This window comes from Anolis carolinensis, chromosome 1 (assembly GCF_035594765.1).
Source record: "Anolis carolinensis isolate JA03-04 chromosome 1, rAnoCar3.1.pri, whole genome shotgun sequence".
In the NCBI taxonomy this organism is placed as follows: Eukaryota; Metazoa; Chordata; class Lepidosauria; order Squamata; family Dactyloidae; genus Anolis; species Anolis carolinensis.
The window spans coordinates 347709941-347737067 of record NC_085841.1 but is presented as its reverse complement, the minus strand read 5'-3'; the positions used below and the strand labels follow the sequence as shown (position 1 = coordinate 347737067).

General features: G+C 39.0%; 1 protein-coding gene across 10 annotated transcripts in view; it reads left to right on the top strand.

Moving 5' to 3' along the window:
• The window catches only part of begain (brain enriched guanylate kinase associated), a 267699-nt gene extending 240985 nt beyond the window's left edge, over positions 1-26714 (top strand). For 8 of the 10 annotated variants that reach the window (XM_008116922.3, XM_008116927.3, XM_008116925.3 and 5 more), the window contains 4 exons: positions 12816-12923; positions 19624-19707; positions 23643-23705; positions 24517-26714. In XM_008116922.3, the coding sequence (XP_008115129.2) occupies positions 12816-12923; positions 19624-19707; positions 23643-23705; positions 24517-25887 (1626 nt within the window). In that variant the 3' untranslated portion in view covers positions 25888-26714. The remainder of the gene's footprint in view (positions 1-12815; positions 12924-19623; positions 19708-23642; positions 23706-24516) is intronic. The other 2 variants (XM_008116924.3, XM_008116926.3) reach the window with 1 other exon arrangement.
• Positions 26715-27127: the final 413 nt, after the last annotated feature.

Sequence of the window (27127 nt, the reverse complement as noted above, 5' to 3'; positions counted from 1 at the left end):
CCTGTACAACCGGAGTAAAGATCGTATGACCCATAAGGTCTCTTTCTAAGACTCCATGGCTGAATAAAAATAGACCCTAGAATGGAGAACTGCATGGTCAGAATTCCCATGGGGAGTAGGATTCTGCATTTTAAAGCTACTAGAAATCCAGACCTGCTATTGGTCCACGGTACCTTTTTTTTCTCCAGTGGGGTATGCATGCCTTCCAATGTTTTACAGGACAAGTGTGGATCATTGACCATCACAGTATGATTAAGATGGTAAAAAGTGTAAATGAGGAGAGGCTGCAGCAGTTTGCTTTTGCCTGAACTTACAGGAAAGGGCAAGATTCCACCTTCCTGTCAAATTACAATCATCCTTCCACATTTGCGGTTTTGACTTTTGTAGATTTGATTATGTACAGATTAAAATATTCCCTTTATGAATCTCTTATGTCCTCCAGTGTGACTCTAAAGTCAACATTCTCCAGTCATAATGGACAACATTGGGATTTTTAAAGCGAGCACCTCCATAGGAATCTCTAGTTCCTCTGGTGCAATTCTGTAGTCGACTTCTAGTAGAAGTCATGCTAGAAAAGCTAAAAATTTCAAGAGAAGTATTATTTCAGGTTTTAAAAATTAGCAATTTCTTTATTTGCAGTTTTTTCATTTTCATGGTGGTCCAGTGCCCCTAACTCCAGTGAATGTCATTGCAAAATACTTTTACATCTTGATCTTGGGTGGCAACCATTGAAGTCTGCTGAGGACAAATGGGGAAAGTGAGAGGAAGCACCTGAAAAAAAAAATGTAAAAACAGAATTAATCAAGATTGTACTGGCCAAATTGGGACAGTTGGAGGACATGGGTATGTGGTCTGGGGGTGTTAAAATATGAATGCTGTCCAGAGACCTTCCCTGGGTGTTCATCTCTTACTTTAAAAATATCTAATTACAGCTGCTATGGGTTATGGTTGGCCATCCAGGAATGACATGATGGATGTTCACCTTTCCCAACCTTACAGCATCCAATAGCCATGGAAGTGAGGCAGGGTTTTCTCCAACACATCTAGAATCTACAAAATGAGGGGAAGTTGAGCTCTGTTAGCAAACTGAAAGCAAGGAGAAATGACGTGTGAGACTATGTAGCAAAACATGTATATAAATAAAGGACATATGCAATAGGCTCTGGAATAGCATTCATTTTAAAAGCAGGGATGATCCTTAAAGCAGGGGATCAATGTGTTTGCTTTGCAAAATAAACAAAAAAACTTCACTCCGCTCTCTATTATGGAGGTCTATTTTTACACCACTGTTATAATCTCTCCCTGAGCTTTCAGCTTACTATTAACCCATTGCCGTTGAGGCTCGAGATAGCTGAAAGCTGGCAATTTTGTTGCAATAAGCAAAGCAGCCATGAAACAGATCTAATGCTCTCCATCATTTTGTCAAACTGAAAATAGAGCTCCTTCTATAGTATTAAAAATACAAAAATAGCCACTCTTCATTGAAGAGGCGATTTTCACTGCTATAATCAACTGTACTACAATAGAGCAGAGAGGGAGCTCATATGAGGATGAAGGAACTCCAGTTTATGGTGTATATAACACTGTTAGCTTACAACCTATTTTTGTGATGTTTGATCTTGCATTCTATTTTCTAGATAATTGTGTAAGGAAACTTCAGAACACTCTGGCCCAAATAACAGTTGCATCTTATTAATCCATTGAACACAATAGGATTTACATTTGAATGTGTCTTGCACTGTTAATTTCATTTATATTAGTACAGCTTAGGTTAGGATCCTAGTGATATTACGTCAGCATAACAAAGTACATTTATTCAAGCTTTGGAATCTGCTTCATGAGACCTTACCATAAGTATACACAGAAAAGGCTAATTCTGCATGACCCTATTCATCCAAATAGCTCAGCGGATGTTCAAATCACTTGGGTAATCATACATTTACGTAAAAGAATAGTACAAATAGTAAAAAAAAAAAAAAACATAATTAGAGAACAGTCTAATGGTATCTTTCATTATTGCCTTTTTTTAATATACAGTACATATCTTCAAGCATAGTCTACCTAAGATGGTTAAGATGTCCAAACATTTCCAGGGGGAAGGGGTCTGCTTTGGTTTCAATTTCAGCCATCTAACCTGGCTTCCTACTGGAAATCTGGGCACCTTAAAGACCAAGAAGTTTTATTTGGCATAAGTTTTTGTGATCTTCAGCTTTCGTAATGAAATCCATAAAGATTATACCAAATAAATGAAATTCTTTGATACGATTTCCAGTTGCAATGTTCTTCTTCACGTAGTCTTAAAGGCAATATCCATAAATAGTTCAAGATGTCTAAAAGCATTTGGGTCAGATTGAAGGTACTTACTTTCTCAAAATTAGATTTTCCCAGATCTACTGTTCTTGCCAAATAAAATGCTTTGCGGGAGAGGTAAAGCTATTTACTAAGGCTGTTCCAATAATATCACACACCCTTTTCCTAAAGGGTCAAACGAGAGAGGCTGGAATAGACCAGCAAGTCAAGTAACCTTTCTGTGATCAGCAGTCTTGAATATCTACTTCCTTTTGTCCTCTGAGAAATGAATGGGAACCAAGGACTCTTTCACACTATACAATTATAGAATCGTGCTTTCACATAAACTGCTGTAGTTTCCTTCGATGGAATCCTGGGATTTGTAGTTTCATTAGCAGCCAGTGGAGTGACTTTAGGATAGATGTAATATGCTCACTCCTGGATGTTCCAGAGACCAATCTGGTTGCTGTATTTTGAACCAACTGGAGTTTGCAAACTTGGTACAAAGACAGTCCAATGTAAAGTGCATTGCAGAAGTCCAACCTTAAGATTACCAGTGCATGCACCAAAATCTTTAGGTCCTTCAAATCTAAAGACATGGTTGTGCACGCAAGCTTTTAATGAATGAGAACATGGACTTTACATGACCTGTACAAAGACTTGAGGATTCTGGATGAATGGATTTTAATCTTGGACATTCTTAAAATTTTATATAATGTGATTTTATTTTGTAATGGTATCTGTTTTATATGAACTGTTGTTTTGTAGATTGTTTTATATGAATTGTTGTTTTTACATTGTTTTTAGGCATTGAATTTTTGCCATTTACTGTAAGCTGCTTTGAGTCTCCTCGGAGAGAAAGGCGGGGTAAAAGTGATGTAAATAAATAAATAGGAAGGGGTGTAGTTGGCGTATCAACCCATCAAACTGTGCTGACGTTTGGAGAGACGGATCCAGGAGCATTCCCAAACTGCAAACACAGTCTTTTAGGGGGAATGTAATCCCATCCAGAATTAGTTGACACATATTTACACCCAGATTATGACCCCTGATGGCAAGCACCCCTATTTTGTCTGGATTCAGTTTCAATTTGTTTTTCCTCATCCAGCCCATTACCTCCTCCAGACATTTATTCAAAGGAGATATGCTATCCTTAGCTGAGACTGTTTTTGAAGGCATGGAGAAAAATATTTGGGTGTCATCAGCATACTGATAACACCCTGCCCCATGCCTACGGATTATCTCTCCCAGCTGTTTCATATAAATATTAAAAAGCCTTGGGGATAGAATGGCTCCTTTTATGAGGAGCAGCTATCTCCAAACACCACCATCTGGAACCTGCCTGAGAAGTATGACTGGAATCACTGCAGCACGGTGCCTGTAATTTCCAAACTCCCCAGGCATTCCAGAATTATACCATGGTCAATGGTATTGAAAGCCACTGAGATGTCTAAAAGCACCAACAGAGTCCCACATCCCTTGTTAATGTTAAGACAAAGATAATCTACTAAGGTGACCATGGCAGTCTCAACTCCGTATCCTGCTCTGAAGCCGGTTTGAAATAGGTCAAGGAAGTGTGCTTGAAATTGGAGGGAAACTGCCTTTCTAATCGTTTTACCCAAAAAAGGAAGGTTAGAGACTGGTCTGTAATTATTAAGGTCCAGGAGATTTAGGGAAGGCTTTTTCAGCAGTGGGTATTTGAAAAAGAAGACAAAAATTTTGAAATAGCTGAATGGGGGATTTATTAGTGTAATGATAAGGACAGATTTTTGTTAGATACTAGTTTCATATGGTGTGGTGTCAGAAGTCATGGGAGATGATTCATGGGTGGGAATGGGGAGGTGGTGGGGCAGGGGAAATAATACTTGCATTTTGATTGTTGGATCTTGAAGATTGTATGTGGTTGTTGCTTTTTCATATATCACAATAAAAATTTATAGTAAAAAGAAAAGGTAGAAAAACCATCACCCTTGATTAAAATTGTGCATGTTGGACTGCTGTTAAGACACAAGTGATGTAAAACATTGGCAAATTTTTATTGCAGTGTTTCTTAAAAACAATGTTCTCAAAAAATAAAACTGAAAGTATGAATTTAAACCAGTTGTCAAGAAATAGCTGTCAAAGCCATGACAAGTTTTACTTATAGGTAAATTGCTGTACTTTTACACATCCACACTGGGAAAACTAATGCTCATAAACTTATTCATGAATGGATGGCAGTTATTTATTATTTATTGAATGGGGGAAATACATTGGAATATGTATGGATGCAAAATTTGTTGGTGATTTCATATTTGAAATTACCAACAAAATAGGAGAAAACAAGAAGTGTTTGTGATGGAGGTGGAAGCAAAATGAGAGAAATATTCAATGTATCCTTACACATACCTACATTGAAGCAAATTATACTGAGTTCACTGGGGATGAAAAGTGAAATATTGTATGAGCTTAGTTCTATGTCATAAACCAACAGTGAAACAAAGTGCTTTGTCTTGATTTTTTTTTTGCTCCCATACCTGGAAGTAAACCAAACTGAACTCAGTAGATATGTATAAGATGGCCTAGTAAAAGAAACACAAGTTGCAGTGAGCAAGGTGGTATGAGTTGTGGGACTACATTTCCCATCAACCCTGGCCTGCATAATAGTGATCAGAGATTATGGGGCCTGAAATCCAGGAACAACTAAAGGACTGTTAATTGCTTTAATCTGCATTAAAGCTTTGCATTTCTTGATCACAGTTACAAAGCAAAAGCATTGCTTTTGTTGCCTGCTAATTTTGTTGCTTACATAAATTAACATGTTTAGGTCTTGTTCACACTGTCTTCAATTATTTTACCAAAGAGATAGAAATACTTATGAAGATGCTTCTCGATAGCATGAGCTAATGGAACAAACTCATTATTTTTCCAGGTTTAAATCCACAATTTAATTTGACAATTCCTAAGTATCACAGCATTTTAATGATGTCAAGCAAGGATTTGGATATTAGTGGCATTAGGCATCTCAAAGTGTTTTCTATTTATGATGTCTATGTAAAAAGTGGATGGTAAAGACAGATGATAGGAAGAATTCATTTGAAATGTGATGCTGGAGAAGAGTTCTGTGGAAAGTATTACTTCCTCACACTAGAGGAAAAAATCCACTTAAAATCCGGTTTCTGCCTCCAGCAGAATTCTGAGGTTTGTAGTTTATTGAGGTTGTTAAAGGCTACAACTAAACTAAAAGGCTACCCTAAACTACAAACCCCAGAGTTCTGCAGGAGGCAGAAACTGGATTTCAAGCGGATTTTTTCTCTAGTGTGATGAGGCTACAAATGGATGAGATTGCAGAGCCATCCAGCCGAAACTTTCACTAGAAGTAAAAATAACTAAACTGAAGTTGTCAGATTTTGGACATATCATGAAATGACATTACTCATTGAGAAATTTGCTAGTGCCTGGTCAAGTGGAAAGTGGTTGGAAAAGAAGTCTGTACTTCGCGGTGATTAATTTGATCAAGGAAGCCATGGCCCTGACCAGAGCATCTCATAACAGGGGTTAGGGAGGTCTTCCATTCCGATAACTGCCATAAGTTGAAGTTGACTTGATGGCAAATAGCAACAACAATAGCCGTACTCTACCATTGCAGGGATGGTTCTGATCAAACACAGAAAAACCTCCCCATATACAGAAACAAGTAGCCTTGTACTGAGACTTTTGTTGGTCAGCATCTGTTACGAGTCAGACGCCAGCCAATATAAACAACTCAGTTTATTGCAAAAACAACACAAAAGAGCCTACAGAACAACCAAAAGGAGGCTCAAAACACTTTCTCTTCAGTTTGAGGTAACAATGTCCAAAAAGAACTCAAAAGATCCAAACTTGGGATATAATCTGGATTATCCTGGGAAATAATCCAGATTAAAACAAACTTAGTTGAAAAGGCTGGAAACTCGCTCCACCTGCTGGTTGGAGCTAAACAAACACATGAAAGCTACCAGCAGTAACCCACAGTGACCAATGGCCACACAATGCCCCAAAACGTTGCTAAAGCAAAACCACGTTGTAAAGGAGAAGTCACAGCTGCCACGTCCGGTCCGCGTCGTTAGGGAGAAGTCACAGTCACCGAATTCCAGTCCAAGGTAAACACAAAGAGCCAAAGCGACGGAGGCAAGCCGGCAGGTCCCAAAGCAGTCTTCCAAACACGTCTTCTGAAACAGAGATCCCGAAAAGCACCCAACAAAACACCTTGCCAATTGCAAAGTTACATTAGCAACAAACTTACTTTTATCTACAAGTCCTCCTCTGAACTTGAGCCAGCCAACGCCCCATCCACAGCTGGTTGCTGCAAATCCTCATCAGAGCTGGAGTCACCCAACGCCCCACCTCCAGCTGCAGCCCTTCTACGATCTCTCCAGCCAGACCACCTTCTATCCAAACCCATAACTCCCCAGGATCCATCTGTATCTTCTCCGTGCCATCCCTCAAATGTACCACTGCTTGTGGGCTCCTCAAGAATCTCCCGGATCTCCTGAAACTTAGTCCAATCCATCACCTCACTCCCAGAGTCTGACATCCCATCCTCCTGACTCCCAGTCCCACAATCCCCTTCAAAACCCTCAAAGGTATCATCATCAGAGGACTTCATAAGTATTTCCTGGATTCTCTTCCTTTGTTGCTCCTCATCAGAGTCTTGCTCACGAGCAGTTTTCCTGCCTCTTCTAATACAACTAGTAGGATCTCTACTTGAAGACTCCATCACAACAGCATCTTTATCCATAACTGAGCAATGGGTCCACTAGCATCTCATTTTACCTTCTTCCTACAAAGAGAGCCTGGAATACTCCCTGAAAATAGGAATACGTGTTCATGTTGAAGTCCACACTATTGTGTCCCTCGATATAGACCGGGCAGATCACTGTATTGCTCTCTCCCTAGTAATTTCCTGTTACTAGGAGGGAAATACAAAATGCATGCCTGAGGTCCACCCACTCAACCCCAGTGGCAAGCCATTAAAACCAATTACACATTGCTATCTCAGTCAGTCTTTCAGCTCTTAGCATACACGTTTCTGTTTTGCACACTCATTAATGGTGTCCAATCTCCATAATCTTTCAAATTAACATCCAGGGGAAAATTGGGAGCAAATGTGCACATACTCTGACTTGTTTTGAGCACCATTTATAGACCAAAAGGAAATAAAAGTGCCCTGAGCCAGTTTGCTTCTGCTAATAACTTGCCAATTACACTTCCTTTCTATTTGTCTTCTCTCCCTGGAATTGCACTGCTAGTTGAAACCAGATGGGGGCTTCTTTTGTGTGAAACATGTCAAACCAAGACAACCATTTTTGACACACGTCTTTTCAATTTGCTGGGGAAGGGGGAACAACATCGTCATCACAATAATTCCCCTTCTTCAGTCAATGTAGACAAGGCAGATTCAATTGGTTTGTGTATGTGAAACAGAGAAAGGGCTTTTCTTTTTTCCTGAGAAGAAAGGAAAAAGGATGATTTGGTGTGTTTTAAAATCACCCAAGAGCTGCTTAGCATGAACAGTTCACCACTTTTCAATTTTAATAATCTCCTTTTTATCATCACCCTGTGCTCTGCACACCCAGATAATTAACCCTGATATTTGTTCAGGGTCCACAAGACAAATAGCTCCCATTGCTGTCAATATTCAGTGATGCTGCATTATATTGACGTATGTGAGAAGTTTGGGAGTGTTTCATTTGTCATTTTAATCAACATTAGAATGATGAATGAGCAACCCTCAATTTCTCAAAGGAAGAAGTCCTTCAAGCAAAGAAACTGCACCTAACAAGATGAAATGCTATTAAAAATATTTTTTAAAACCCTTTAAAACAATTCACTGTAAAACACCACACTCTCACATCCACACCAACTATGCTTGTGATGGGTTGTTGTATGTTTTCTGGGCTGTGTGGCCATGTTCTAGAAGTATTCTCTCCTGACGTTTCACCTACATCTATGGCAGGCATCTTCAGAGGTTGTGAGGTATGGAGAAACTAAGCAAGGAAGGTTTATATATATCTGTGGAAAGTCCAGGGTGAGAGAAGAACTCTTTGTCAGTTGGAGGCCAGTGTGAAAGTTGTAGATAATCACCTTAATTAGCATTGAAAAGCTTCATCTCCTGGCTTCTTCCTGCCTGGGGGCATTCTTGGTTTCTCCATACCTCACAACCTCTGAGGATGCCTGCCATAGATGTGGGTGAAACGTCAGGAGAGAATACTTCTAGAACATGGCCATACAGTCTGGAAAACATACAACAACCCTGTGATCCCGGCCATGAAAGCCTTCAACAACACATATGCTTGTGATGATGGTGGGACTGAGAGAAGGACCTCTCCTGATGATCTCAGGATCCAGGCAGAGTCATACAGTCTGCCAGATAGCCTAGACCTGAGCCATATAGGACTTTCTAGGTCATAGCCCACACTTTGAATTGTGCTCAGAAACAAAATGGCAGCCTTGGGGCCATTTTAACAGGGAAGTAGTATGGTCTCTGAAGTCTGTTCCGGTTAAGACAGTGGCTTCAACTCTTTTTACATTCTGAAGTTTCTAAACGCTCTTCGAGTAGAGCACATCATAGTGGTCCACATGGGATGTAAGTAAGGTAAGTCAGTGTATTTATAAAATCATTCAATGAGTCTTCTGCCATTTTGTGTCCATTTGCATACATCAAAGTGATTCTCAATAGATCTGCTTATATCCAGAAAAAAATGTTGGTTGAAATGCAAACATGGATCTCTCATATCATGACATTTTGGACAAACTTTAGAAAGGTTTTATGTTATTATTCGTAACTTCCAGTGTAACTAGTTTAGTCAGATTTGCTGAGGGATTTTGGGAGCTGTAGTCCAAAAAGTAACTTTTCCAAACTCTTGAGTTTGAACCCTTGGGTCGGAAAACTGCCATGCAAATCTTGCTGGATATGCTCCAATATACATAGCATGTTCCTTTATTCATGTGAGGATTTCTGTTGTTCCATTCAACAATGTAATCATTAAGACTCTGTGGAATGGTACTGACTATACTGTTATCACACATTCATAGCTATGTCCATGATGTAGGATTTTGGTGAGTGGTTACAGCACTTAAGGTGACCATGTCATAGAATATGTACCTTGTAGCTCGAATACCCTGTGAATTCTGCAACAAAGCATTATCCGGGCAACTAAATTGTCCAATATGAGTAGACAAAGTTTCAGGATATACCTAAAAGGTGTGTTGAAAAGTATGGATGAAACAGCCCCACAACTTTTGTGTCTTGGTGAAATTCCATTTTTAGAAAATAAGGAGTCAACTGGGTATATAAGACTCTTCTATCCAGATTCTCCATCAGAACTGAGATATAACCTTCTATTTCTATCACTTATTTAACTTACTGACAGAGTAGCCCAATTATTCTCATGCAAAGAGGTCTGCTAGCAAATGCTGGGCAGCAGGATAGTAGGAAAATGGACAGTAGACTGTATCCAGTGTTATGCTAAAGAAGAATGACAAGACTCAGTGTTGTTCCATTAGTGCTTATGTATTCCATAGCAGAAAGATTAGGGCAAGCAACATTTGTACTAATGAAGTTGTAATTATGGGTGTACAGTAATGAATAGTGCAATACTTTGTGCAATAATTCAAGGAAAATTTTAAACATTGACTTGCACCAGTTGAACTTATGTAGTGGACACTTGCGGAAGGAGGTTCCAATCAGGAAAAAAGGTGGAATATAAATTAAATAAGTCAATAAATGAAGCTGAAGTGGCACCCAACACCTGATGGGCAGAAAAGTCTATCCCTATTAGGGATGGGTCTATGTTTGTGGAATTCTCTTCCTAGGAAAGTCAGCATTAATGCTGTATTCTTGATTTTAAAATCACCCCTGGACTTGTTTAATGTCAAGTTTCACATGTAATGTTCTGTAACATCTTAAATGCTGCTTTTTATGTAATAATGTTCACATACTAGACAGTAGTTTTAATTTATGTTTGATGTTTGAATGCAAGCTGGGTTAGGAAAGTATATATTTTAAAATAAATAAATAGTGACACCAAGATGAACTAATCTGAGGAAGGGCAGGCAGGAAATATCCCTGCGAAAGGGACAAAGAACCACATCGCCAATCCCAAAAAATAGTGAGTATAGCATTTTGAGTAGAGAAAGAATGGTTGGGTGCAGGCTGGTTAGCAGCCAGCTGCAACAAATCACTCTGACCAAGAGGTCATGAGTTTGAGGCCCGCCCGTGCCTGCATCTCATCTCTGTCCTGTTCTATGTTATGGCATTGAATGTTTGCCTTTATGTGTTCAATGTGATCCACCCTGAGTCCCCCTCAAGGTGAGAAGGGCAGAATATAAATGCTGTAAAGAAATAAATGAAATGAATGTAAAATCATCTAGGTCTCAAAATTCTTCATCCGCATTGGCAGCATATATGTACTTTTTTGCAATGTTTATATATTATAGTAGACTCTCAGTTAACCAAAACTCAAGCAACTGGCAAAAATCATAATACTGCATTCACAAAGTTGTTTTTATAATATGTTACACTGCATTATCTTTTCCTTATTTATCTAAATTTGCTTGTAATTACTGTATTTCAAGATTATTATCAATTCAATACATAGTTTTGGTGTGGTATAGCATGAGGTATTAGGCTTATTTTTAATAATAACAAGCAGAAACTACATTGGGTTGTTGTATGTCTTTCGGGCTGTATGGCCATGTTCCAGAAGTATTCTCTCCTGACGTTTCGCCCACATCTATGGCAGGCATCCTCAGAGTAAGGAAAGGAAAGTAAGGAAAGGAAAGAATATATATCTGTGGAGAGTCCAAGGTGTGGCAAGAGTACTTTGTCACTGGGAAGCCAGCATTAATCCACAGATATATATTCTTTCCTTTCCTTACTTAGTTTATCCATACCTCACAACCTCTGAGGATGCCTGCCATAGATGTGGGCGAAACGTCAGGAGAGAATACTTCTGGAACATGGCCACACAGCCCAAAAGACATACAACAACCCTGTGATCCCAGCCATGAAAGCCTTCGACAACACAAGAAACTACATTTATCCAACATCTACCAATCCCTATGAGTGCCAATTAATAGTCTACTGTATTAACAAAGTTCTCATGGTTTCTTTGCGTTAATTGTGCATCAGAATCCATGCAACTCTATGATACTCTCTCACTTGGAAGGCAGCTTTCAGGCTCTGAAGATGATACCATAGCAAGTTGCTGGAGATCTGGAATTGTGACCACATTCCTTTCCTCAAGACAAATGCTCCTTAGTTGCCTCCTTCATCCCTGGGAAACAGCCAACCAGGGCAGTAAGGTGGGACAGAAATGAAGAAAATAAATAAATAATCCTAGGACTTGAAAGCTGCCTGGGAGGGATGTACTTGGATGTTGGGCTAGAAGCGAGTGAATTGTTCCTGTGCAGTGTCCTCTATGATTGTACACATATAACTCTGAGTTATCTGCACTTCAAGAATTCAGCTATAGGATGTTTTTCTTCAAAGGAAAGAGGTGAATGGTGTCAGTGTCAATACTTATTGCTATACTTGTTGTGCAGCTTGCAAAAGAATATCACAGCAGCTACGTTTCTTTTTGCTGTTCAGCTTTGACTATATCAAAGAGTAGAAACTTGGCCTTTGCTGCATTTTGCATGAACCTCTTGGCCATTTCCTTTTACTTCAACCCAGCTTAAAGAAATCTGAAAAAAAGCAATTCTGGAACATTTGGGAGGATGGGAAAGAACACAAAGTACATGTTTTGATTCCACAGCACATATAAACATAGAATTGTAGAGTTCATCAGATCCTACTGCCTGTTGATATAGAAAATCCACAACTAAAATTTCACAGACCACCTAATCTCTGGAGTAAGGAAGGAAAACTAAATACAGGCGGTCCCCAAGTTACAAACATCCAACTTACATATGACTCATAGTTAAAAACAGAGGTGAGATAACAGGAAGTGAGAGAAATCTACCCCTCAGAAGAGAAATTCAGTCCTGAAAGAGTTATCATGAGGAAAGGATGTCTCCACTGAAGCTTTATCACCAATCCTTGTTTCCACAACAAGCCACATTTTTAAAATCCAATTGTCACAGGGGCAGAAAGTGAGATAAAATCTTCTGAATGGGCACAGACAGCAAAACAAACACCACAGGAGTGTTGACCTTTCTCTATAAGAACAAACCTACAGAACCTTGTTTGTAACTTGAGGACTGTATGATTAATTTATAGTCAGTGAAGGTTGTAAACATGTTTTATGATCTCCCATGTCCAGCATTGGACTCAGCGTGCAGCTATACAGGACAATTCTCCAAGCCATGTGTCATTTTTTGAACTTCAGGCTTTCTGTTTTCACCAGGTGCTCTTTAGTAAGAACGGGGACATCATGCAGGAAAAGAAATATAGGAAAGGAAAGAAAGGCACTGCACACAATTTATCTTTGGCTTTGAAAACAACACTGAGCAGTATACTTTGTAAGGGTAAAAAATGTTGACAGAATTGTTTTTGTTCACAGGGTCAACATTACGAAGAAGAAAAAAGAGCTTTAAGCCACGAAATAATAGCCCTCAATAACCATTTGATAGAAGCCAAGGTGACAATTGATAAATTGTCAGAAGATAATGTAAGTACTTTGAACAGTGGCTATTTGTCATGATCATGTATGAAAATATAGCTATGAAATTATGAATTGCTGTATCTGAAACAATGCAATGCCAGTAGCTGCCATGCCCTTCCATTTTATTAATTGCTCAGTTTTGAACTGTTCCACTTCTGTGCACCAGTGGCTACTCTGAGATGCTTAATCTTGTTGTTCTGTAGGAATATAGGGAACATTCATGCTGTTTTTACTGTAAGTGTCCTATGTTTATAACAAATTCTTTTGACAGCAAATTGTTTTCATTATAATTGAATCATTATCTGAAAAACGGAAATAAGGTTACAGATCTAAAAATATGCTGATGCCATGAAAACTAAGAGGACCTCCTTCAAAGGAAATGTTTAAAAATAGAGCTCAGCATAATGTGCAATAAACTGCCTTCTCTTTTTTATATATATATATATATAATTTGTATTGCAAATATATGAGGAATGGGGAGGGGTACAAGAGTAGATATAGAATGGGGGTGTTTTTTACATCTTACATTTTTGTCGAGAAATAAGGCAAAAGAACATTTCTAATCTAAAACAGGATAGAAAAGTTGGTATAGAGTGTTTTGATGCAAAGGAGATAGAAATGTTGAGAAGTGAAAAATAGAAAGCCCTAACTAACGCTTCCTAAGTAAAGATAAAGGTTTTCTCTTGACATTAAGTCTAGTCGTGTCCGACTGTGGGAGGTGGTGCTCATCTCCCTCTCTAAGCCAAAGAGCCAACATTGTCCGTAGAAACCTCGAAAGTCATGCAGCTGGCATGACTGCATAGAGCACCGTCACCTTCCCGCCAGAACGGTACCTATCGATCTATTCACATTTGCATGTTTTTGAACTGCTAGGTTGACAGACGCTGAAGCTAACAGCAGGAGCTCACCCTGCCCCCCAGACTCAAACCACCAACCTTTCAGTCAACAAGTTCAGCAGATCACCACTTTAACCCACTGCGCCACCAGGGACTCCTACCTGTTCTTTTTGTCTACGCTTCCTACCTATTCTTTTTGTCAGAAAAACTTCTTATGTCTGGTAGATTAATTTTCCAGGATCCCTCAGATACCATTGGGGTCCTGTTATTCTTGTCACTGACTTCTCTATTTTTTCTCTCTTTTTTTGTTATTTCTGCATCCCTAGTAATTTTCCCTTGGTGCTATAGAAAACCCAATATTTTTATTTTATTTTCTTCTTTTAAATAGTCAATAAAAGGCTGTCATCCTTCTTCAAATCTGGAAGAATCTGGTGACTGTATAAGCCTAGTCAATTTGACCATCTCTCAACTTTACAGTATTAGATTTCTTCTTCAACTACCTTCTTTTTTCATGAATCTAATATAACATATAGGGCAACACCCTACATCATCAGAAAATGCACTTTATTCATTGTGTTTTTCCTGGTCCATATTTGATATAATTTGCCATTATTCACACTGTTGTGACATATTTATGATCCAACCACATGCACCAATCTAATCTTTTTAGATGACCCAAAGTTAGGCAGGTATAGTAAATACATTCATGCTAATCATTGTAAATACAACTCCTGCCTAGAGTTAAATATGCTCCTATCAGGGAAATAGGGTGGGTTTCAAATGTTGTTGTTGTTGTTGTTGTTGTTGTTGTTGTTGTTGTTATTGTTGTTACAATTCCTAGAATCCCACAGAGATATTATGGATTCTGGTAGTTGTAGTTCAAAAAAAGAATTTTTCCAAGGCCTGCTGATATCTATGTTGAAGACCATCCAGGAAATACAGTAAGCGTATTTAGTGACAGCCAAAGACAGGCTGTAAGGCTAAATTGTCCCCAAGTTATATTTTGAAGGCGTTACCAAAGTGTTAATTACATGCATGGTTCACGCCTAAAGGTATTGTTGGTAGCAATGATAAATAACAGCATTTGGGCAAGAAGATCACATCTGCCACAGGCACATCGTGTCAAAATAATTAGTTTTGTTGTTACTCAAAATTGACTCCCAGTGGCACTACTTGTTGTGGTAAACAGTGTCAACTTGTCCTTTGAGGGGCAGATGGAGCATGTTTAGCATTTGCCTAGAAGCTTTTCTTGGTTTCTGTTTGTCATCTCCTTGGCACATTTGCTTGGATCTTAGGATAACTTAACTTTCACTTTTCAGAAGTCTCTTCACTGCAGCAAAAATAGTAAGAGTCTTATGATGCCTTGAAGACATTTTGGAGTGGATTATAATTCTTAAAGGCATATATCTTAATGCATTTGTTAGTCTGTAAGGCAGTTAGATAATTAGATAATTTCCATGGCTTGGGGGTCAAATTTCAATCTGCACTGTGGGGTAGAGAACAGGGATGGAAAATATTTGAAAAACCACAATTTTTGAGAGTTGAGAAACCCTGAAAAAAACCCCAAACTGATTAGAATTTTCACCATTTGAGACATTGTGTGCAAAATTCACACATGGTTTCTTTGCACAGAAAACAATATTTTCTACACAAAGTAAAATATTATTTCCTGCATGGAAATTGCTGTTTCCTGCACAGGAAATGTTGTAACTGGAGACTTGTTTGATGTACAATTCATTTGAGGGTATATATAATAGTATTTCTATGCAGAAAATACTGTTTTCTGTGGAAAGCATCTATGTGTGAATTTTGTGTCAAATAAGTCCCAAATTGTGAATAGGCTTCAAAAACTACATATTTTTCAAAGACTTTCTTCTGGTCAAAGGAAATTTAGCATAATGCCAAGTTTTTAACTTTGTTTGTGGGGTTTTTTTTCATACATTATAACTGTATTCTCAATTTGCTTCTGACACGATAAATAAATAAATAAATAAATAAATAAATAAATAAATAAATACTTTCTTCTGGCAGGAAGAATATTGCTACAATTACTCATTGTTTTCTCCAGGAAGAAACTAGTGAAGAATTACATCCCTAGTGGAGAGCTTTCTAAACTGAAAAGCTTTCTAAACTTCTAGAGCAGGGGTCCCCAAACTTTTTAAGCAGAGGGCCGGTCCACAATCCTTCAGACTGTTGAGGGGCCGAAATATCATTTTAAAAAAAATACAAACAAATTCCTATGCATACTGCACATGTCTTATTTGTAGTGCAACAACAACAACAACAATGAAAGAACAATACAATATTTAAAAATGAAAACGATTTTAACCAACATAAACCTTTTAGGATTTCAATGGAAAGTGTAACACAATATTAGCATTATACATTACTATATTGAACTATACCACTATACTATTATATAATATGTAATATATAACATATAATTAATATTATTATATGGTATTACTACTAGTATTATATTGTATAACATAAGATTATTATCAATATTATATGTATATACAATATATTATATTATTAAAACTGATATAAAATATTACATTATAAAACTGAGGGCGGGGGCCAGGTAAATGACCTTGGAGGGCCGCATCCGGCCCCCGGGCCTTAGTTTGGGGACCCCTGTTCTAGAGGATAGCATACTGGTCCCAGGACTCTCTCCATAGAGTCTATGGAAAATGCCCAAGGAGGGAATCAAAAGTCCATCTGAGGGTGTTTTATTGGGGGGAGGGGGGTCTGTGTTCAATAATGCAGAGGATTCTTTCATTATTATTATTCCACATTTTTACCTAAGACTGGGGTCCAAAGCAGCTTACAACTTAAAACGCAATACAATTAAAACATGTAAACAAGTAAATATTAAAGTAGAATTCAACAGGTCAAACATTAAAACAATTCAGTTAAAATACAATTAATAACAAATAAATAAAAAGCTATTAAAAGCCAATAAGCCTAAAACACGCATGTCAAACAGAAGACCCTTGGGTTGAATCCGGCCTGCTACATCATTTTGTATGTCCCACAAGGCTTTCAATTCCAGGACAATATAGTTATCTTTATATAACCTTAAAATTGCAACTGGCCCTTTGAAGACTACCATAAGGTTGGTGTGACCCTCAGTGAAAATGGGTTTGACATTCCTGGCCTAAAACAATGCAGCATCCCTTAGCACATCCTGTCAAAAGTCTGTCTGAAGAAAAAGTGTTTTATTCAAAGAAACAAACTTACAATCATACAAACAAAGATATATACAGAGAAACAAATTAAAACAAACAAAAGGAAAGATTCCCACCCCCAGAAAAACAAACAATTTTTCTCAATATAAAACATTAACCTACAGCAAGTAACACAACTCAATCTAAAACAATCATCCTAACCACTATAACCTCACACAATTCTCCTTTTAAACACATCCTACACCTACAAAAGGAACCCCCGGTGGTGCAGCGTTTTAAACCACTGAGCTGTTGAACTTGCTGCCTGAAAGGTTGGTGGTTTGAATCCAGGGAGTGGGGTGAGTTCCCACTGTTAGCCCCAGCTTCTGCCAACCTAGCAGTTCGAAGACATGTGAATATTAGTAGATCAATAAGTACCGCTCTGGTGGGAAGGTAATGGTACTCCATGCAGTCATGCCAGCCACATAATCTTGGAGGTGTCTGTGGACAACGCTGGCTCTTCGGCTTAGAAATGGAAATGTGCACTACCTTCCAGAGCTGGACATGACTGGACTTAATGCCAAGGGAAAACCTTTACCTTTACCTTACACCTACAACAATAAAAACTAAAATGTAAATCACACTCTTTACCTGTTGGTTATAATGTATTGTTTTGTCAATTCCCTTAAAGTATCACTCTATAACTACCCTACTACTTTTAATAACCAATATTATAATTTTGTCCTCATCTTTGGTGTAAAAAGGTGACCTATACATCCTAGTCTTTCTTGATATTGGTCAAGAATTTCTCCTTGATCAACATCGTCAGCTTGTCCATCTTATTCTAATTCACATCGCTTCAAAAGTCAGTCTTGTTACATTGGGATAGTTGAATAAAAATGTCTTAGCCTGCCTCCAGAAGGACAACTACCATATTTCATCAAATCTAATGAACACGTTTTTCATGTTTAAGGGGCTTCGAAAGCAGGTTGTGCCTTAGATTCAATAGCACCTTAGGTTTGCCTCTACTCTCTGCTGAATTCATTGAATGCAAACTACTTTTTCATTTTGAACTCAGGACCCTTCCACACAGCCCGATATCCCAGACTATCAAGGCAGAAAAACCCACAATAACTGCTTTGAACTGGGTTATCTGAGGCTACACTCAGATAATGTGGGATTTTCTGCCTTGATATTCTGGGATATTGGGCTGTGTGGAAGGGCCCTCAGTTGGCAACAACAGAAATAAGAAACTAGGTCATTTTAAAAGCAGCTGAAAACTGGGATAATAAAGGCTTAATTGAAATGGTCTCTGCCAAATCAGGATGGTTGGAAGGTATGCTAACTGAATCATCTGAAAGAATCCTTTCCATTATTCGCTGTATGAAGGTCTTAATTCGCTTTCTTGAATTTAATACTCATTTGAATGAGTGACTCAGATGTATTTGGTCTATTTGCTTAATTCTATTGGTGACGTCAGAAATAGATGGTGGGAGGTATTCTATATAAATAGATGTTTATAAACAAGAAACAAAAATAATTCAAGCCAATTCAAAAATATTCAATTGCCATCAGTGCATGAATCACTGTTGTAGATTCCCAATTTATGAAGGTGTTGCCATTCATAATTTTCAAGAGCACCAGGCATATTATGTAGAAAAGAAAGCAAACTGTGAACCATGTTTGCCCATGGTTTCTATGATGGAAAGATCACATACTTAAGTGACCTTCAATCAGTGTTGCTTTCAATTTTCCCAAATAAACCTTATGGGTAAAAATGAAAGCTTCTAGAGCAACAGTTAAAAAACAAGTTTTTTTTCCTTGGAAACATATATTGTTTTGTTTTTCATTCACATTTTGAAAACTAAAAGTCACCAGATCTTGGAATCTCAATAGGGTCAGTCCTGTTTAGCACATTAAATGGGAGATCACCAATGAATACCAGTGCTATGGACTATAATTCAAAGGAAGGAACTGGCCTTGCCTATGAAAACCCTATGGAATTCATAGGGCCACTATAAATCATCAGGTGGCTTGGAGGAAGAGTATACCAAAACTCCACATCAACCAAAAAGTATAAACTCATGCATTAAAGTGGAATTTTGCTCGAGGATATCACTAACAAGATGGTACAGTAGAGTCTCACTTATCCAACCTAAACAGGCCGGCAGAACCTTGGATAAGCGAATATCTTGGATAATAGGGAGGGATTAAGGAAAAGCCTATTAAATATCAAATTAGGTTATGATTTTACAAATTAAGCATCAAAACATCATGTTATACAACAAATTTGATAGAAAAAGTAGTTCAATACACAGTAATGTTATGTTGTAATTACTGTATTTACGAATTTAGCACCAAAATATCACGATATATTGAGAACATTGACTACAAAAATGCATTGGATAATCCAGAACCTTGGATAAGCGAGTCTTGGATAAATGAGACTCTAGTGTAGTTACAGTCTTATGTAAGTTCCTAGAGGATGTCCTAATTCCAAACTATGAGGTTCCCAGACTCAGTCTCTTTCTACCCACTCTAAAGTAGGGAGTATCTTCTGTACTTTCCTAGATGATCGACACATAATACTTTAATTTGCTGGCTATAGTAATCCAGCTTCTGAATCACTCTTCTTTCTTTTCTCTGTCTTTCTGACTATTTTGTTTTATGGGCTTTTTGTTTGTTTGTTTGTTTCCACAGGAGCTCTATAGAAAGGATTGCAATTTAGCTGCACATCTCCTCCAGTGTAGCAAGAATTACGACAGAGCACATAAGCTTTCCGAGGTAAGGGAAACACATTTCTGAAATTCACCAAGGTGGCTGCTATGAACTCTGGTTTTTCTGTTGTCTCCCCAAACACCCTTCTCTGCCCATAAGAATGTAGGGGACTGGACAGGATGGGTGGCTTAAACAGCAAAGAGACCTTAAGGGCGGTATAAGCAGGACATCCTCAGAGATAACATGAGGAATTGAGACATTAGTTCTGGCTAGGATTCTCGATTGGAATGAGTGGCTATCAAAGGAGTAGAGCAGTGGTGAGAGTCATGTCCAAGTGCTCAGATTACTTGAGCTTTCTTGTATAAATATGTCCTTAAGACTGAGGCAAACAATTCAAAGGAGATGCAAGCATTTTTCAAGCCTATTGGTGTCTCCTTCTCCTCCAGAAAATAGGTTGGCACTTGGAAATGTTACTTTTGCTTTCTAGAGATGCAGTCTTGTAAAGAAGTAGGACTATCTATAAGGCCAGGTTGAAGCATTCTGTAAGGAAGGTAACCAGATTGTGAAGTAGCCATTTTCAGTTCATGTTGTTGAGCCGCTTTTGGTTCCATCTGGGGAAAAGCCAAGAAAATCATGAATTGATTACAGGAAAGGAGATTAGGAAGAGCTTCCTGACCATAAGAGCTGTTCAGCAGTGGAACTCGGAGGGTGGTGAAAGCTCCTTCCTTTGAGGCTTTTAAACAGCGACTGGATGGCCATCTGGCAGGGGTACTTTGTGCTTTTCCTGTATGGCAGGAGATTGGACTAGATGGCTTAGGCGGTTTCTTCAACTCTATGATTCTATGATAATTATTGCAATATCAACCAAAAGGACACTTTGAAGATTCCAAAATTTTGTTTGGCATAAGCTTTCTTGCACCAGAGCCTGTTTTATCATTCATCTCCTAAAATAGGCTGAAGTCTACAAAACATATGGGATATTTTAAAAGCAGCTGAAAAGTGGGATGACAGAGAATTACAGTACCATAATTGGAACTGTCCCAGCCAAATCAGGATAGTTAGAAAGTATACTAAACCATTGAATTTTTCAGGTTACTTTCAGTCTTTGAAAAGAAATATAAAACAAGAGTTGCCTCTGAAAATATTCAGTGAACTTTTCAAAAGGACAGCTCATGCTGAAATAAATCAGCCAGTCAGTCAGTCTGCTTGATTCCTTCATTCCCACCTTCCATTTCCATTTCAATGAGTGCTTTTCTTCATCCCTGAACAGATACAACCTCCAGTGTGGGACTCTAAGACAATTGAATCTCAGTCTCAGTGTCTCTTTCTTTGTGAATCGACTTGGATATGATTAGGGACACTTCCAGGAACATTCCTGAGAAGAAAAGAGACATTATGCACTTGTTCTCAGTCAATGATGATGAAACCATCTGAGCAGAACTTGGAAACTCTGTTCTTTTGGACTATAGCTGTTCAAATACCCCAACTAGTATAGCTATGCTGGTCAGGGATTCAGGTAGATGTAGCTCAAAAAATAGACTTCTAGGCGTAACCGTTTTGGACATAAAACAAAATACAAAAAAATATTTTAAAAAACACACCATGATCGTACTTTATTAGACCAACCAGAAGGTGCAAAATGCAGGTAAAAGCCACACCTTTCTGGCTACAAGGTGTCTGGGAGACAAACAATGGAAGTCAACAACCCTTTTTCTCCATTGTTAAAAACTAAGGCAGTCCTTTCGAGGTATAGGCCATAACCTCCACCCTTCACCATCTCAAACTCATCTTTAACATCTCAAGAAAGATGCAGCTCTGTGACCTTCCATTTCCTAAAATGACTTTTACTATCCAATGTATTTTGTGCTTTTTTTGGTTGGCCTAATAAAAGTGTCTCCATGATGTAGGGTTTTTGTTTAAGTTTAGCCATATTTTGTAGACCAACATATGACTTCGCAAAGCTCTACACCACAGTATTGCTGAGGGGTTTCAAGGCTTTCTCCAAATTTCCTCAGCCAAAACAAGAACATAACTTGCTTTGATGTAAGTATGATAGTAAGGACTATTAGTTCCAGTTCTATATTCAGTGTTCCTTGTATGAACCTTACATCTATCAATTTATAGGCTAATGAACTGCTCCTCATGAGGTTTCTTGGTACAAGCAGTTCCCATTAATTCAACAGATTAGATCAAAAAATGGAAATGGTTGAAAGAGGTAACCCAGTAGTTTTTTAGCTTGCAAAAGAACTTCGACATCAAGCACATGAATTTAATGCCAACATTTATTCTTAAATATCTTGAAGTGAGGTGGAAAGTTATAAGCACAGGGTAAGACAAGTTGCTAGACAAGAGATGCACCATTAATGACTTCTATACAGTATTGTACACAAGGTAGCACTGAGACAACTGAGAGAAAAAAATTAACATGTGGTCACAAAAGCATTGCATAAACATGATGAAAGAGCAACCACACATTGAATATGCAAAGGTCCAAGTATAATTCAAAATGGTCAGCAAAAAGCGAGTTGTCCAAGAGCAGGGGCACTTGTTTGACAAAAAAGACTTGGAAGATTGTGCATGTCTCCCAAACAAAAAAGGGTTTTCCATCAAGAGAAGGCCTCCTGATCTCTCTGTGATTTTGTCTTTAACTTTTTGTAAGTACATTTAAACCAGGTGTGGGCTGTGGTGGGGAGAAAATCCCTTCAAAATTGCCTACAAACAAGGCATTGTGATGCCATGTTGTCATGGTTTACCCCCCACCCTTCCAGGCCATTTTAGACCCATAAGACCTTTTTCAACAGCAAGAATTGAACAGAAGTGACTTTCTGTGTATTTCCCGGTTTCAAAAAGACCGCATGTGGGCCTAAATTGACATTGGGGTGAAGGGTCCAAAAACAATGCCAAAAATGTCTCCATGCACCCAGAAAGCATTTGGTGGGGAATTGCAATATTTTTTAACCCCTGGGGAGCTCTGGAAACCACAAAAATGGCCCTGGGGTCATATGCAGTTCTTGGACTTTGCTCACTCCTGATATTTTAGACAGTTGGAAAAAGTCTGGCCCTCCAGTTGATATCAAATAGCAATTCCCATCAGCCCTAGCTAGCCTAGCCATTGCTGAGGGCTGATGTGAGCATCTTTCTAACAAGTTTTGGAAGTGAACACATTCCTTATTCTTGAATTTTAAAAAAAACAATATATTTGCATGCACAACAGTGGAGTCACAGCGACGTGACATTAAGCTATTTCTTTTGAATGATGTGTTAAGCTGTAACACTATGGTGGTAGCGGAGAAATGGTTTTGTGAATCTTGCTTGTTTGTAGGATTATGGGAGGAGAAGTAGAAACCAGAGGAGTAGAGTTTAGAAAAGCAACTTTTGGGTCAAAAAGTAATTTTTCAAAACTCTGGGGAAACACAAGCAGGCATGACTGTCACCCCATTTTTGTGGATATTTCACAATATTTCACATTTTTGTGGCTTATGCTATTCATATTTCCAGTGAAACACATCTAATGTACTTTAATTTTGTTTGACTACCATACCATTTCTGGACAAAATTCAAAGTGCTAGTCAGAACCCTGAATTCTGGAGATAGTTTGGCTCTGTGCTATCTGAAAAACTAAATGCATATCCCAGGATTCCATAGAATGTTGCCATCATCCTCACTATCCCCATCAACATTTTTATTTATCAGCCATTTTATACCCCTCCTACTTTCCAAGATTGGGACTCAAGACAGCTTACTAGCATGGTTGTACCCAGAATCATAGACCAAGGCCCTGCCTTTGCACATAGCTACACACACACTGTCCCATTCTCGCTGCCCACAATCTGTAAAGCCTCAGGAGCATCCTTTGTCTCTTTGGCTTACTGTGGGGAGGGGAGAAATGGTGGAGGCAATTCAAATCACGGAGAAGCAGCTGGTCTTAGCTCAGCTGGGTGGCAGGAAAGAAATGAGAGTGCCGTCTCAAATAGAATTCATCTACCTTTTCCTTCCCCCAGGAACCCCTAGCAGCCAGATCTTCATCATCTGAATTGCCTCCCCCTTCTCTGTCCTCCTCACTGGTAAGTGACAAGAGCAGGGCCCCTCCTGAAGTCTGTCATTTGCTGGGCAGTGGGGTGTTTTTGAATGGAGCACATGGGCATTGGACCTGCCCTTGTTCCCATTCCAATAAGGGACATGTATATAAGCTGCAATTTTTTGTATATAAGCCACACTTGCATGGGTGTAAGCCATTTGCAGGATGCCGGTCAATAAGAGGTTATTGGGTGGAAAGCACAGGCAAATGACTGGCCCTGTGTGCCCAATCCCAAAATGGGTTTACATGTACACATATAAGTCACTAACAGGATGTTAGCCATAGTATTCTAATTGTGAAGTGTGAAATGGCCCTTTGGAGAAGGGCCATGAATGACTTTGGAACCCAGCCTCAGCCACCTAAATTATTCTCTAATCATGCATTGAATGTGATGACTTGATATTATGTTGAGACTAGCTGGAGGTCCCGCCCTCACCATCCTCCACAACCTCAAAACCTTCACCAGACCAGCCTTTGGGATGGTTTTGCAAGTTTGTTACGAAGAGGTTAGAGTAATGACTACAAGTTCTAGTGGTATCATGTTGAGCTAATGGGTGGATATTAGTGCAATGCAAATTCAGCCCCTGATTTTCAGCAAAAGGAATTCAGCAGATGAGGTTTCTGGAGTTTGCAGAGGTTATTCTTTTTGACATCATTATTCACCATGCTGTCTGGGGGAGCTGGGAATTGTAGTTCCAAAAAGTAACTTTCCAAACTCTGATCATAATGTATGTCTCAGGTTCTGCTTGACAATCCTCTCACCCATCTTTTTTTCTTCCTCTTCCCATTTGTTACAGTTGCCATCCGAATTTCAGGAACGTGTCAGCATCCACCTAGAAAAGCACGGATGCAGCCTCTCAGTACCTCTGTGTCATACATCATTTGCTGACAACATACCAACTTGCGTCATTGCTAAAGTCTTAGAAAAGCCTGACCCAAATAGTCTTTCTTCACACTTGTCAGGTTCATCAACCAGAGATCTTGCCTTCCAGGACTCTTCTGGGAAGCTTAGCCAAAGACCCCAGTACAAGTCTGACATCTATTGTAGTGACACAGCTCTTTACTGCCCAGATGAACGAAGAAGAGAAAGGAGACAGAGTGTCGACATGCAAGTGAAAGACGTTGGGTTCTTGAGGTCCCAGAATTCCACTGACAGCACGGTGGAAGAAGATGGCTTCCACTCCAGCTTTTCCCATGAAGCTTTTCCAGAATATGTTACCTCTCTCCCTACTTCAAGCTCCTACTCCAGCTTCAGCGTGACATCTGAGGAGAAGGAGAATGCCCAAGCTAGTACGTTGACAGCCTCCCAGCAAGCAATCTATCTGAGCAGCCGGGATGAGATGTTTGAACGAAAGCCGTCTCCAGGTTATGACCACCAGGGAAGCCCAAGGTTTGCCAAGTCTAAATCCATTCAGCACATGGAACTGGCTGACGAGGAGAATTCCCCCACCTTCACTAGGACTATGTCACCTTATGCAAGCGAGCCTTATCATTTCTCGGCCATAACCGCCCAACAAGCTTTAGCTTCGCAGAAAATGCGCAGCGAGTGCAGGAATACCCATCTTTCAGAAGAGGACCTCCCAGGACGGTGGAGGCAGCTGAGCGTTGAGGATATTGGTGCGTATTCTTATAGGAACAGTGGCAGGCTTTCGCCCTGCAGCTTTTCGGAGCAGTACTATAGAAGCCCCATAAAGAAAGCGGACAGCCGGTCAAGTCCTATTTATGCTAGTTACAAAGGTGATAGTTTCTCAGAGGGAGACGATATCTGTCAAAGCAGACTTGTAGAGTCTTGCTTCCTGACAACAGACAGTGGTCTGAATATTGACATTAGCGCCAGCTGTAAGCAAGACAAAATGTCTTCATACAAAACAAAAGAACTGAGAGACAAAAAGAATGAAAGAATCACAGTCCAGGTGTGCAGTAGCAAAAGCATTGATGGCAGCCCGGTGTTGAAAAGAGAATATGTGGATGTAAGTCCAAACAGCTCAGCCGAGTCCCTCAACCAGAGTTCTATGGAGGCTTCAGAGATCCACCAGTCTTCCATTGAACAAGGAAGCCATTCAAGCCTTCGTAGCAAACAGCAACAATTTCAGCGGACTGGGAGCACAGGCTTGAGTCGGAAGGACAGCCTCACAAAAGCACAATTGTACGGAACCCTCCTCAATTAAACATCTTCCAAAGTTGCAATAAGGAGACAAAACAACAGTGAGGACCTTGGTTACTTCTAGCATACAGTAGGCTTCTTGGAGGGGGGAGAGAATGGTTATAAAATATATATTCATATTCACAATGGTACTGTTTTAAAGGGGAGAAATATTATAAACCCAAATCTGATGAAACAAAACAAAAAAACATTACATGGCACTTTTCACATGATGACTTTTCCATCTTGGATACCAACCCTTTGCCCACTTTTATAACCTGAGATATTTTTATAAACAAAATAGTATTTATTAGACTGTCCTTAGTACTCTCAAGCGCTTTGAGTGACACATTTTGTCCCCCTCAAGTAGGTTTCTTATTTATTTTTTTGTGCATGAGGCCACATGTGCCTAAACTCTTGGAAGGAAAAGAGGTTCAAAGAAAAAGAGAGAGAAAAAGAATCCCTATCACAAGGACATTCGAATCCCTAAAAGAGTCATTTAAAATGTGGGTTGTGTGCAAGATGTCCAAGAATGGGGAAGTTATAAAAAAAGTCTATTTTTTGAATGAAGTCGAAATGAAATAAAATGGCCCACTAATGTATTTAATACAAATATACTTCAAAGAAAAAACTACATGGGCGGGGGACACAAATGCACAAAGTGATATGGATATTTTGGTTTGTCTGTCCCATTGTGTTTCAACTTCCCCATCCTGTACACTACCTCAAAATTAATTGAGGGTTTCTTTGTCACTTATTTTTCTCTAGGCTTGCATTTATATTGTCTCAAATGCATGGAGTGTCATAACTAGTACTGTATTTTGCATTACTTAATAAAAGACACCAGTGGAAGTGTTTTGTTTATTTTGCTTTATTCATTACCAAATACTCAAACATGGTGCTGTGGTTCCGGTATATGGGATTGCATCCTGCATTGCAATTATAGGTTTGTAACCTAGGGGTTGTCTATACAGTATGGGCAAAAAAAAGTGTGCTCACCTTGTGTCTGGTGCTGGCATAACATAAAATGTTCTTAAGAATTTGAATCTAATCCTGTTTTTTCCATCGGCGAAGGTTTAAATGTAAATTTAAAAGACCAACCTTTTACTCCACACTTCTCTGAAAAACCCAAGTTATTTTATGAGTGCTCATGGTCCAAATAAACTCCAACTTACTACAAGCTTCAGTGTTCAGCCAAGCGGGTAAGGTTTTGGGTGAGTGCCACAAGTAGATGGGAGATCTCTTGATTCTTCCTGCCATGAAAC